The sequence below is a fragment of the Alosa alosa genome, chromosome 14 (genome assembly GCF_017589495.1).
Source record: "Alosa alosa isolate M-15738 ecotype Scorff River chromosome 14, AALO_Geno_1.1, whole genome shotgun sequence".
Lineage (NCBI taxonomy): Eukaryota > Metazoa > Chordata > Actinopteri > Clupeiformes > Clupeidae > Alosa > Alosa alosa.
Genome location: NC_063202.1, coordinates 25,050,993 through 25,064,076, shown reverse-complemented (window position 1 = coordinate 25,064,076; position 13,084 = coordinate 25,050,993). Strand labels below are relative to the sequence as shown.

The 13,084-nt window shown below is 40.8% G+C and overlaps 1 protein-coding gene across 5 annotated transcripts in view; it reads right to left on the bottom strand.

Annotated features, from left to right (window-relative positions):
• Nucleotides 1-13,084, bottom strand: part of csnk1g1 (casein kinase 1, gamma 1) — a 70,953-nt gene that overhangs the window by 43,277 nt on the left and 14,592 nt on the right. For all 5 annotated transcript variants that reach the window (XM_048263398.1, XM_048263397.1, XM_048263400.1 and 2 more), the window contains one exon: nt 12,534-12,872. In XM_048263398.1, the coding sequence (XP_048119355.1) occupies nt 12,534-12,714 (181 nt within the window). In that variant the 5' untranslated portion in view covers nt 12,715-12,872. The remainder of the gene's footprint in view (nt 1-12,533; nt 12,873-13,084) is intronic.

Sequence of the window (13,084 nt, the reverse complement as noted above, 5' to 3'; positions counted from 1 at the left end):
TTTTTAATATGTTATTAAGTACATCTAAAGGTATCATAATCAGTTGAAAAACCTTTTGTATCAATTTTTTTGAGGTTAGGTGTTTTTTTTTTCATATATTGACCCACCTAATCCAGTAGGAAAATTGTGGGCGGGGGAAGTGGTTGAGCACTGCTCTCCCATAACCACATCCACACCTGAAGTGCCCTTGAGCAAGGCACCTAACCCCTCACTGCTCCCCGAGGGCCACTGTAGCAAGGCAGCTCACAGCTCCGGGTAAGTGTGGGCTTCACCTACTGCAGGGCCCTATGATTTCCGTGAAACGCGGACGGAATCACGGAATCTACACATGAAAACGGAATTCTCTTATGTTGACACATTAAATATAAACAGGCGTTTTTTCTACTTGCTTCCCTATTATTTCAGTGTCAGTTTCAAAAAGCGTATAAGAAGGTCTCTATCTAAACCCTGACCGAAAGACATAACTTAAACGCGTTGCGTAATTATATCGCGAAATTCATATGTGTTTTGTTGACTGGTGCGTGACAAAGAAAATAAACGATCCCGACAACGGTGGCAAAACACTAAACTGCTTGATTGCTAGATAATGGGGCTAAACAATACCTACTATGAGTCTGAAAACTAGTTTGCAAGTTTGCAACACATAATTTACCGGACACCCATACACATGTAGCGACCATAAATAAAATGGGTAACTTAAGAACAAAGCTAAATCCACTGCGGGTAAATCTCTCCAGCCAAGACAATGACAAAATCAGTAGATGCAAGACGTGAGTTTGTAGAAGATTGTTGAAATGTGTGCAGAAGCTACAGTAACATTGCAAGTAGTCCCATTCCCAGAAGCGAATGTCAGCAACCTCAAGCAGGCGCGCAGACCCACAAAAAGTGCTGCAATAGATTCTCACTGACAAGAGAGCGCAACACCAAGCGCCTTTCCATCATGTAGCCATACTTCAGTGGAGATGTGTGGTAAAGATGGTAGGCTATATGCTCCAAAAAGCAACACAGGCTGAGGAAGTCATTTGTCCCCAGGGCCATTGAACTGTTCAATGCTTCACTAAAGAGAAGAGGATAGATAGACTTCTCTGCTTAGTCTGTCTGCCTCTCCACACTCTCCATGTTTGAGTACTGACTGCCCACTACTGCTTTACTACTGTTTTACTAATGTCCACAGCCTAATGTTTTTACTACTGTTTTCCTTAGAGCCCGACCGATAAAGGATTTTGAAGGCCGATACGGATACAAATATTTGTTGATTTAAAAATCCGATATTCCGATATATCGGCAGATATACATTTTTTTTCAGAAACGCACAACAAAACATGAACAGATTTCCCTAACATTAGTTATTTGTAGTTAATGAGTATTGACTAGGGATGCAAGATATATCGGCGGCCGATATATTATTAGCCGATAAGTGAAAAAATGAAAATTTTGAGATGTGCATCTCAAAATCCTCTCGTGAATGATCTGCCATTTAACCTTAACAGAGCGGAGCTCAGCCCTATCTAGAGCCGTCTTGTGCTGGTGTGTTTGCACTTTACCGCGCTGATTGGGGAAACAAATAAACAAACTCGTTAGTGGGACGAGTACATAAGTAGGCCTAGTTCTAAGTTGTGTTTTAGTATTATATTTGCATTACTTTAGCTTGGGTTTTGTATTATTACCTAGAAATATGCTAACCATTCGTGCTTCAGTTCCAGACAGGTCATCATAATAAGTTATTAAAACTTTCGGGGCTAACGACTTTAATTTCTGCTGCAGCAGGTTGTGCGCAACAGAGTAGACGGACATAAGATACAGTCTGAGGAGTTTTATTCAGTTACCCGCAGTTGAAACTAAACCTAAGTTTCCTTCACAAACTCTGATTTGGTCGCTATACTGTAGCTTATTCCAAGCTGAGCCGCTTATGAGCGTTTAGTCCTAAATCAAAACGATTCAAACTCTCTAGCCACTCACTCGCAATTCACTGACGTCAGGTTCACTTAAAGGAGCCACACATACTGTAGGGCTAGGCTACTGTTATGTTGTTGACTGCCGTACTATTGAGGACTATTATGAGTTCTGTCCATCATTTGGTGGTAGGTAAAATTACTACAATAAAATTATGCTTATTAAATGTTTTCCCCAAATCACTTTTCACAATTTTTTTTCAAGAGTAATATTATCGGTTATCGTATCGGTATCGGCCACAACAAACCAATAAATATCGGTTATCGTTATCGGTATGAGGCCAAAAATATGACTTCATTCCAGTATGTCATTCTAGAGTCTACTACCTGCCTTACATAAAAATATCCTGATACCTTTTTTTCTTTACTGGCAACCATTATTGATCTTAAAATGTGATGAAGAGTAGTGCTGGGCAGTATACCGGTTCACACCGTATACAGGTGTATATTTTCGTTATGATATACATTTTTTATTTACCACCATACCGGTGTATTTGATTACACAACGTTTGGAACGCTACGCCGCGCGACAGTGTTTCAGACAGGACTTTCTTCACACGCACGCATGGTGCCAATGCGAGGCATAGTGAGGGTAAACACAAAACATCGTTTTTCCCCTGAAGTATGACCCTTAAGCCTTAATTTCTCCTTAGGTAGGGGATTTATTTAAGGATGTTGCACAGAATACCTTTAATTGTATCTTTAGTTAAGGAAAAACGTTAAAGGAGAATTCCGGTGTGATATTGACCTAAAGTATATTAAAACATGATACCGAGTGTGAACGTATGTCTCATAGCCCATCTCGGCTTGTCCCCTGCACTCCAAAATCTGGCTAGTTAGCCGATGCTACCAACAGCTTTTTTCAATGGTGGTGCTTGCATCGGGCTAGCCATGCAAATAAATCACTGTTTTACACCATTTACGAGGGCTCAATATATCTCCACACTTCATTGCTAGACTTCCGAGGGCCCTGACATTTAAAAAAAAGACATTGAGAACTTTGAAAAAGCACTGGTAGTTTACTTACAAGAGGATTTATACAGACAGTATCTTCACGAAGTTTAAGCGTTTGCAGCCATCTTGAATTTAGTCCGATAAGTCGAAATGGCGAGTAAGAATGAACAGGTATGATAAGGGATCAGATTCCATAAATAATTCAGTGGAAATGCATGGATTCCAGTTGCTGCTACTGGAAGAAACTACCAGACGCGAGCCTCTTCTGGGTTGCCAGATGTAATGAAGACTTAGCTAACGTTAGTTGACCTGCAGCTGCTTTAACGTTTCTCCAACCATGACCCAGCTACACATTACGGAAACAGTGAAAACAAAAAATACCTCTCTAACCAACGTAACATATTTAGCTGAAGTTAGCGATGCAGATGAAGTTTAGCCTAGGCTACCTGTTGTGGAGAAATATGGCCAGCTCTGCGTCAGACTTGATATTCTTCGTTTGAAGAATCACCATCTCAGGAAGCTCCTCCGATGTCCACTTAATTTGTTTCTTGTTTTAATTTTGGAAATTTGCCTGCCTCTCGTAGGCGTTCATGACTACAACTGACAGCTGTTGACAGTTGGCCTTTGCTAATTTGGCAACCCAAATAGGAGGACGCGCTAGCCCATTATTTATACGCTATTCTAGAATTAATCGTTTCATGGGTTTTCATTTATGTTGTCAAATAAGCCATTACTTCAATTCATCGTGTTTCCTTACTCTCTGACAACATATGGTGATCATATTTGGAATGGTTACAGTTTATGTTCCATTATTTCCTACATACTGGACCTTTAACTGATGATCTCACTCGCGGATAACTGGTTCTCTCTGCCCGACTCTGGCTGGATCAGGAGGTTGCAGGATGTGTGGTGCGTTATACACGAGTGTTGCCAGCAGGGACGTGTAGAGTGCCCTCTGGTGGACAAACTATACAACGCCAACACTCATGACATGGTTTAAGGGTGTTTCGTCCGTTTTTATTTTATTTAAAAAATATTGATTTATCGGCCATTATAAATGCCGATACCGATAGTTTGGAAAATGCCTAATATCGGCCCGCCGATAAATCGGTCGGGCTCTAGTTTTCCTGCTACACTGTTTTTCATGCTATTTTAGCACACATGATCAATGGCTTCTGCTACAATACTGCATGGCTGTAACCCTATTACCTCAACCTGTTCTTGCACTGACATAGTTTTTTTATATTACCTGGTCTACATTATACTTTACTCTCCTATTTGTCCATATTATTTATGCTGGTCTCTAGACCGTATTATTGCACTGTTGGACTAATGTTGGACTACTTTTTGCGCCTTCACCATGACACTCACTCTCTTGAGCACCTTCCCATGCACACATAACTAAAGGACTACTGTTGGACTACTTTTTGCACCTTCACCATGACACTCACTCTCTTGAGCACCTCACCATGCACACAGAACTACAGGCCCTGTCACTACAAGCGTCTCATGCTTGATCACCCTCAAGCACACTGGATTTTTTACATTTAATTTATATAGTATATTTAGTATTTAGTTTTGTTAGTTTTTCTTATCTCCTACTGTCTCTATTGTTCAGCGGAGTTTGGTTATATGTTTATACTTATACTTACCATTTCTGCTGTAAATGCATGTTGTGTGTGATGTCTGTATGCTACCTATGCTATATCTATCTATATATTTAAAATGAAACATGAATCTACAAAAAAGTAGGCTACTTTTTAGTGGAACATTTTGAGTTACAAAGTGCCCCTTTATTGAGATCTAAACTTGCAGCCTACGGCCATGTAGTTGAAGTTATGTAGGCCCTTTTTTTGCGTTTGTTGAATGTTTGGATAAATATAGGAGAATTTTGAATGATTGGCATTGCTAAATATTTAAAAAGCTGAATTGTGCCGGTCATTGAGTTTTTATAAGTGAAGACTACTTAGAAGTCAAACCCCCCCCCCCCCCGAAAAATCGAAATTTGAGAAAAAATAAAACGGAAATTGGAAAATAATCAAACGGATTTCATAGGGCAGCTTCACCTGACTGTTCACTGTGTGCTCTGTGTGTTCACTAATTCACGGATGGGATAAATGCAGAGACCAAATTTCTATAAACCTGATTTGCATTTACATTTATTAGTGCAGTGCAAACATGCTATTTCTGTAGCCCAATTACATGCCTGCAGGTAGGCCTGCTTTGAAAATAGAATAGGGAAAAACATAATTCCAGGTAAGCATTCAATAATAAATAGGCCTACTGAGAATATAATAATATAATAAATGTGAAGTGAGCAGAATGTAAGCATGGCTACATATGACATTTTTTAGAAATCAAAATTACATAATCCTAACAGCTGTTTTGAGTCAAGGCTATATGCTTACTCTATTGAATAACTTGATGATAGAGAAAATGATGGAATGGAATGATGCATCATATGGAATTTGCAACGGTGTGACTCAAAAACAGTCTCTGGTGGCCTATAAGTGACATCACACTCTGTCTGACACTCGTTGCTTGTCGCTGGTTATGCTTTGCATGTGTGGCATTCTGAGACGTTCTTTAATTCGGGACCATTATCGCTCGTTTCAATTTAGGACCTTACAGTTGGAATTGTTGTTTGCTTATTCAAAGTCTAAAGACAGTCCAAAGTAGCCTGGGCTATTCGAGTGTCCGTTTATTGCACATCATTTTTTACGCCATTTTGAAGAGCCACTGCATAGCCTACCTGTGTGTTGGCATGTTAGCGTGTTGTTGTAAAGTCCGCGGAGTTATCTTGCACTCGCTTAAGTTTTTACCCGTGTAACCTACACTGATCCTGTTTTGCCAAAGCCCTACTTCTATCCTCACTGGTAGCTTACAGTACAGTGCTGTGTGGGAGGGGAGGGGCTAGCGGCGAAAGCCAATGTGCTTCTTTTACCGATATATTTAATGATATCTTTTGCATTTGTTATTCAAACAACGTCAAATTTGGCACTGCACTTACTCATGCCCGTAGCAAGAAACCTACCAAGTTTGAAATCAGTCTGACAAACGGTCAGCGAGATATGCGTGCCACAGACACACAGACACACATCCGGACACAGACACACAGATGCTTCTTGCTTTATAGATAGATATTTAAAAGGAAAGCGATCACTCAAGACATAGGCCTATACCACAACTGAGTGATAGACGTAAAATGCTTTGAATAGCCTGCAAAACACTGCATGTAGATGACAACTGCGTATAGAACCACGCTAATCTAGCTAATGGTGAATTAAGTATATAGCATTCACATCTACTGCAACATATGAGTTAACAACTCTCTTTTCACCACGTGTTTGCATTAGAGATGCACCCATATGGAATTTCAGGGCCGATAACGATAACCGATATTTATTGGTTTGTTGTGGCCGATACCGATACGATACGATAACCGATATTACTCTTGAAAAAAAATGTGAAAACTGAATTGGGGACAGAATTTAGGACAGAAGTCCTCAATGGTACAGCAGTCAACAAAATAGCTACAGCCTAGGCCTATGCGGCTCATCCACATCGGCGTATATTTAACGCAAAAATAAGTTTATTAAATAAACTATGTACAGAAGTCAGTAAATGTAAGCCAAAGTAAAACTGTGGTGTATGTCAGCATAATGAAATGTAATGCAAAAAGGTATGTCAGTGGGGATCGCAGCCCTGCCGCAGTTGTGCTGAGCGAGCAAGCAAAAGGTCTCTCAAAGACTGGGAGGTCCAGATTTTATTCGGCTCCTAATTCACCCTTCGCTAAGCCACACCCGAAAACCGCCACAGGCCAATCGTGGCTTAGCAACCCGTCACTAGGCACGGGAGGTCTGACAAGCTTTTCGAGTTTTGCCATGTTAACCTATGGAGACTGAAGGCCTGTGGGTCACGAAGGGCACTTATTTGGATGTGTGGTGCCCTAACCCACGTAAAGACACAGTGAAATAACATGTTACACAATAGAAACATGATATAATTAGGAACACATATTGTTCTAACTATAAAAAAATGGCATATTGCATGATATTTCCATAACCGCGAGATACACGTGTAAGGAGTCCTAATGTTTCTATACTGATCAAACTCCTGATCATGTGAACTGTTGATTAATTACCCTACCACATGATGGTATGACCTCATGGTGGGCCCATTGTCACATATTGCTGCTACAACAACTTTTGATTATATCTCGAACCTTTGCCTTTTTCACAGGAGAAACTAACTAGGAAGCGGGAAATGTAATTAATGTGTACATTGTCATGTCTTGATTAATGCACTCACTACAACAATGGTCTCAAGTCTCATCAAAGTACTCTCAAATCAGATGACCTCCAACCATGTGATCCCAAATCAGCTGACCTCCAATCATGTGATCCACATCAATGTAACCAACAACAAACTAGGTAGCCTATTTAAGTGAGGTTCACAGAGCATTCTAGGAGCTATTCTGTAGTCAGAATCTCCCGCACCACTAAGGTGTGTAGTCATCATCCTCTGAGCTGGTATGTTCATTCTCTGATTGCTTCATATGGTTTCCTAAATATTCCTTTAACCTGTTTTCGTAACTTTCACATTATTCATTTAGATGTACCTTCTATAATGTATTGGATGAATAGCTTGTATCTGACAAATAAATTGTTATGCTTTGACCCGCATAGTTTTCTAGAATTTCTTTAGATATCCCTCAAAGTTTAAGATGTGCCAGGGGGAACGGCTAGGATTAGTCCCTAGGGCCATGGGGCTAAATCAGTGAAAGTAGGCATGCTACCAGGAGAACTGGCCATCGTATTGTACTGTGGTGGGTCACTGATTTTATTAGTAGTCTGGAATTAGACAGCTAACCTTAGCACACCCTGAACCCTCTGTAGCTTCGGTAAGATGTTCTGTCCAGATGAGTATAGTGGTCCAGGCCAGCACTATAGCCTCTGACCAACTTTCACACTAGGATCATTACTCAGTAAAAGGCGCCTCCCGAATTAGTCGGCCGAGGAGGGCCTCGCACACTATTCTTGGGGAAGTTGAGTCTAATTAAAAAGCTAGAAGGCATTCTTGTAACAGTATCGTGGGTAGGCCTACATCGGCCTACTATGGATAGTAATATTACTTTGACCGAAACTTCTCCATATCTAGCGGGGTCAGAATCATTAGGTTAACAGGAGTTCTATAATCAACTGTTATTTCCAACAGCGCGCGGAAGCTTCACGATTTCTTTCGACCACTCCCAGTTCCCTCATTGGTCCTGACGAGTGACGTCTTACACACGCTTCACGATAACGGCAAGAAGTTGTTAACAGACGTTCACCAAGATGTATAGCCCATCAGCAATCTATTTAAAATAACACCTATTTGAAGTACCATTCATGATATGATGTCAAATATTGAAGTTGTGGGAAGTACATAGCTTAAATGGTATGTTTCTTTCGTTCCCCATGCCTGTTCTATTCATTCTGGCCAGGAGAGTCGAATAAACCAAACGCACATTCGACTTCTGCTTAAATAACTCATGAACGGTTTTGTTCAGAGATGAAATTCCAACTGTATTTGACAGAGGACAGATGTAGGTTGCTAGTGACAAAATATTAGCTTTCAGTGTGGTACGATGTCTTTGTAAATTACATTTCATTGAAAAGTCCCGGTTCTCCCCCTATGTAATAGACGTGCAGGGTCCTAAAGCTTGTCAGGCATAGCAACAGTAACTAAGGAGGGCGGGACTTAGCGAAGGGTGAATTGAGTCCCGAAGTGTGACGTAGCGTTTCCATGATGGCAGAATCACTGGATCTAAACAAACTTTCGAAGTGGCATAAATAGCATTGAATGTAGACATGTGGCATCATTTCTAGCTAATAAAAATAAATATATCCATTTAAACGTGTTTTACCTGCTAGGCAGCAGCTTAGCCACATAACACGGATTCCCTGGCAGGTGTAATAGAAAGAAACAAAATTCCAGTGGATATTTCACGTCTTCTCAAAGACTGGCGGCTGTTAAGAGCGATTTTTTTTGCCAAAAAAATAAAGCCAAAACACGTCCGTGAATTTAAGGATTTTAACCGCATGCTGTGAAGTTACATGCAGGTCTCTTTTATGGAGGAAACCCATGCTAAAATAAAACTCTGTAGTCACGAATTTGATTGTGTTGGTATGAATATATGTTGTGTTATGTGATTCCTACAGTCTAAAAAAAATATACTAACGTCTTAGAAACGTTGTAAAATTATTGAAATATATTAAGAAAGCCACCGCTATGGTGATTTCTAATGGTAGATTGATTTGTTTAGATCCAGTGAAATTGCTGCCTTGGCAACACTACGTCATGGCTTCGGGACTCTATTACGCCACCAATAAGCCACGTCATCAGAACCCTAAAGCTCCCCCTGCAGGCCGAGAGACAAACACAAAAGAGTAGCCAAAAACTGACAGACCTAGAGGGCTAGTGATGAACCCAGCACGGTAAAGCTGGAGCGTCACACAATCACGCAGAAGCCCGGAGTCCGGGCCGCAATTTTTTTTTTGTAGGGTGGTAGGGGAAGAGTCCCGCCCTACTCGCCCTGTGATTGGCCAGCTGAGGCTAGAAGGCTACTACCTCGTCCGTTTCTATGGAGATGGGTAGTAATCAAATCATCATTCTGGTCGTGGACGTTGAACAATTTTAACGATAGTTGAAGTTGTCAACCTAAGACTGTAAAATAGGTTGTTTGTATTAGGGGTGTTTGGGGGGTTTCCCCCCAACTAATTTTATTTATATCTTATTTTTTTAAATTCCCTACTGATAGGTGTTCTATATATATCTATGGGTAGTATTTAAACTTTGTGAGCCAGACTCGCATAGCAACCTGCTAACAAGGATTGCATTGATTAAGGTTAGGGTTGAAGTTGTCAACCAAATACTATAAAATAGCTTGTTTACAGTCTATGTTGTCAACATGATGAATAAGTGTTACGGTATTTAAGGGGGTTTCCCCCCAACTTATTTTTATAAATTCCCTACTGATAGGTAGCGCTAGCTACTAGCTAGTGGATCCTTCGTGAGCCACAACCAAACTGACAACTAGCATAGCAACCTGTAGTGCTAGCTAGATAACAGGGATAGCATTAAGGTAACTAGGTTATCAGGGTAATATAAAATTGAACTGCCATAATTTATTAACAGGAGTTTAGGACTGTATATTTGCTGCAGGCTTGAAACATGTCATAGTCAGACATTTAGGTGGGATATTTTATAATTTCTGGCTGATACTAGTTACAGAAGCCCATCAGTTTTGTCTTTTGATTTTTTAACGTTCTCATTCGATTTAGCCAGAGAGGCAGCAACTGTCAATCAGGCATAACCCCAGCCAATCACAGACAGAGTAGGGCGTATTCTCATGCATATCCCAGCCAATCACAGACAGAGTAGGGCGGTATTGGCCAATCACAGACAGTCTTCCGCTACCACCCTACAAAAAAAAAATTTGCGTCCGGGCCAGCTGAGGCCAGCCCACTGCTCCATTCACCCCCAGAGACGCTGAGTGTCCGTAGGCGGGACATTCTCGCAGCATTTATCCAATGACCATCTAGTTTCGAAGCACTGAAAAAAAAACTGTTCAGAGCAGCCCTGTTGAAGTCATAGCAGAGCCCGTCTACGGAGAGCCTTGACACTCCGAATTAAGTCCCATTGTACCGAATTTTGGATGCAGTTCCACCAGAGTTCCACTGGGGGCGATCGCCATGAGTGCAGAATGAATGGGAGTCAATGGAGCTAGATGGCTAAATTTGTCTCTTTCACCTGATTGTCGTTGACAAATCTCAGATTTGATTGTAGTTTGTATAACTTCAACATGGGTTATAGGTCAAAAGTTGAATGAACGAGTACTTATGTCCTTTTGATTTCTTACAGGTTGGGTCGTTGTTGCACATAACACGCTAGCATTGTGTTAATGAATGACGTCATTGACACATTTTAAAGGCTTTTTAGAACAATTAAGTGACTTTAAAAAATATAATACTCAACCAAGTCTATGCCTCCCCTTTCTTTGCCTCCCCTTTCGAATACAATACTCAAATTACTTGAAAAAAAATTCTATCCCGAGAAAAGTGGATTTTGAGGGGTACAGCTCCATAGACCTCCATGCATTCTGCACTTCGTGGATCTAGCCCTCATGTGGAACCACAGAAGGAACTGCAACCAGTTCAGAAACCGGAAGTTTTCCTAGAGTGGCCGTTCTCCCCTTATTAAACATTCTCTGGTCATAGACAGTAAAGGTTGCCATCCTGGATCCATGGACGATGGGCTTCAACAAGGAAATGCCATAGGGAAATGCACTGTGACGCTACGGGTATGAGAAAGGAATCGAGTCAGTCGACCTGCTATGTAGCTGATTCTGAACGAACTCGTCTTCGAGATGAACGTGTTCTAACACATTTTTAGTCAATAAAATGTTATAGTACATATTCGACCCTTACATTTTTGACATTTTAGGGAAAGCTGAGCTTCCCTTGCAGTCTTACAGAAATCGCCTCTGAAGTAGACGTGCATTTCTTTGTAATGATGCGGAAGCGCTGCGGGCCATAGTTTTGCCCAAATTGAAGCAAAAATACACCAAATGTTGAAGAAAAGTTCACGTGTGATTAAGTCTTGGGTCTGTTATTGACCTATTCCGATTCTGAAGGAGAATATCTGCCTTTTGGAAAATATGATCGATCGTCCATTGACAGTGATAGTCACGGTGCATCTGTGAATGGAGGTGCGCCTTTGCGTGTATACGACAGTGTCCACTAAGCATACCATGCTTATTTCGACTCTGCCCAACATAGCTTGAGGTGCAAGTGGTAATAGTGATGATGGTGTCTGTAATGGACGTGGTACAGATAGCAGGCATAGTAAATATAGGGCTCTGAAGAACTACAAAGTCATTCGCAATACGAACTGATTTGACCAAGCTACTTTATTGTATAGTAGCATAGGGTAGCATATAGTAATAGTTTATTAAGTTGTTGGTGTACATGTGACTCTTTTCCTGTTAATTTGTTATGTGGGTGAAATGACAAAAAAAGAAAGTAAAACTGCTCAAATATGTTCAACATCCAGTATTTACTGAAAGGTGCATAATTCGAGGTGGTTGCCATCCAGTGATGTCATAATATGCCAATTAGATGAATAAATTTACCATCTTCATAAACTTTTGTTCATACTCAATGATTTTCACATAGTAGGACTTTATCTCTGACCACTTTCAATCCATGGCCTTTTTACATTTTGATGTAAAAATCCAATTTTTTTTTTTTTTTTTTTCCAGGCGCCTAAGGGGTTTATACTGAAAACAATACCAACTAGATTTTATTAGGTAAGCAGTTTTTGCAGTGTATGCAGTTGTGTCCTGATTTTATATTGTGGTGGGGGGCCATGTAGGCTGAAATGAATAGTTCCCATGGGTGAAAACTGAAATGACACCTAAATTAAATATAATTATTGCTGTAATAGATGTTGGGTTTTTTTTTCAACCATTTTGTCAACCCCCTGTAGTCGTTTACTTCATCTCAACCCCACCCCTGCCTCCCCAGCATAATTTTCGGCAAGGAAACACCCTGTATCATGTCATACATATATATCTGAACTTACCGAGTTTCAGTTCTCCAAAGTTGCCACAACCAATCTTCTTTCCAACACGGAAATTTGGTCCCACCATTAATACACCAGATGAGCTGGTGGAGCTGGAGGGACGAGAGTGCCCACTTCGCCCTTGAGCCACCTTACTGCTTCTAGCTGGCCGATCACCTTCTTTTTCCCGTGGATGTTCCATGATGGTGCGGAAGGCACAGAGTTCCCAAGTAACCAGAGACTGTGTCCAAAGTAGACACCTCCAAAGGACACACTGTTCATGTAAAAGTGACTGGATCCACACCAACTACAGGGAATGCCCACTTAAGAGGTCTACATAGGTGAGAAATTCAAAGCCACCTAAGGAAACAGGAAGATTGAGGAGGGGTGAGATGGGTATCTGTTCAGACGAGACAATTCAAAAGCCACTTAAGCCAGCAAAAAACACTGCTACATAAAATGTTACATATTATCAGTCTAGTCACAACTTTTCGATTAGATTTACAGTAAACATGACTGTAAAATTTGTATAAAGCCAAATGCATGCTTCTGCGTACTAGGGTTGGGCTGAT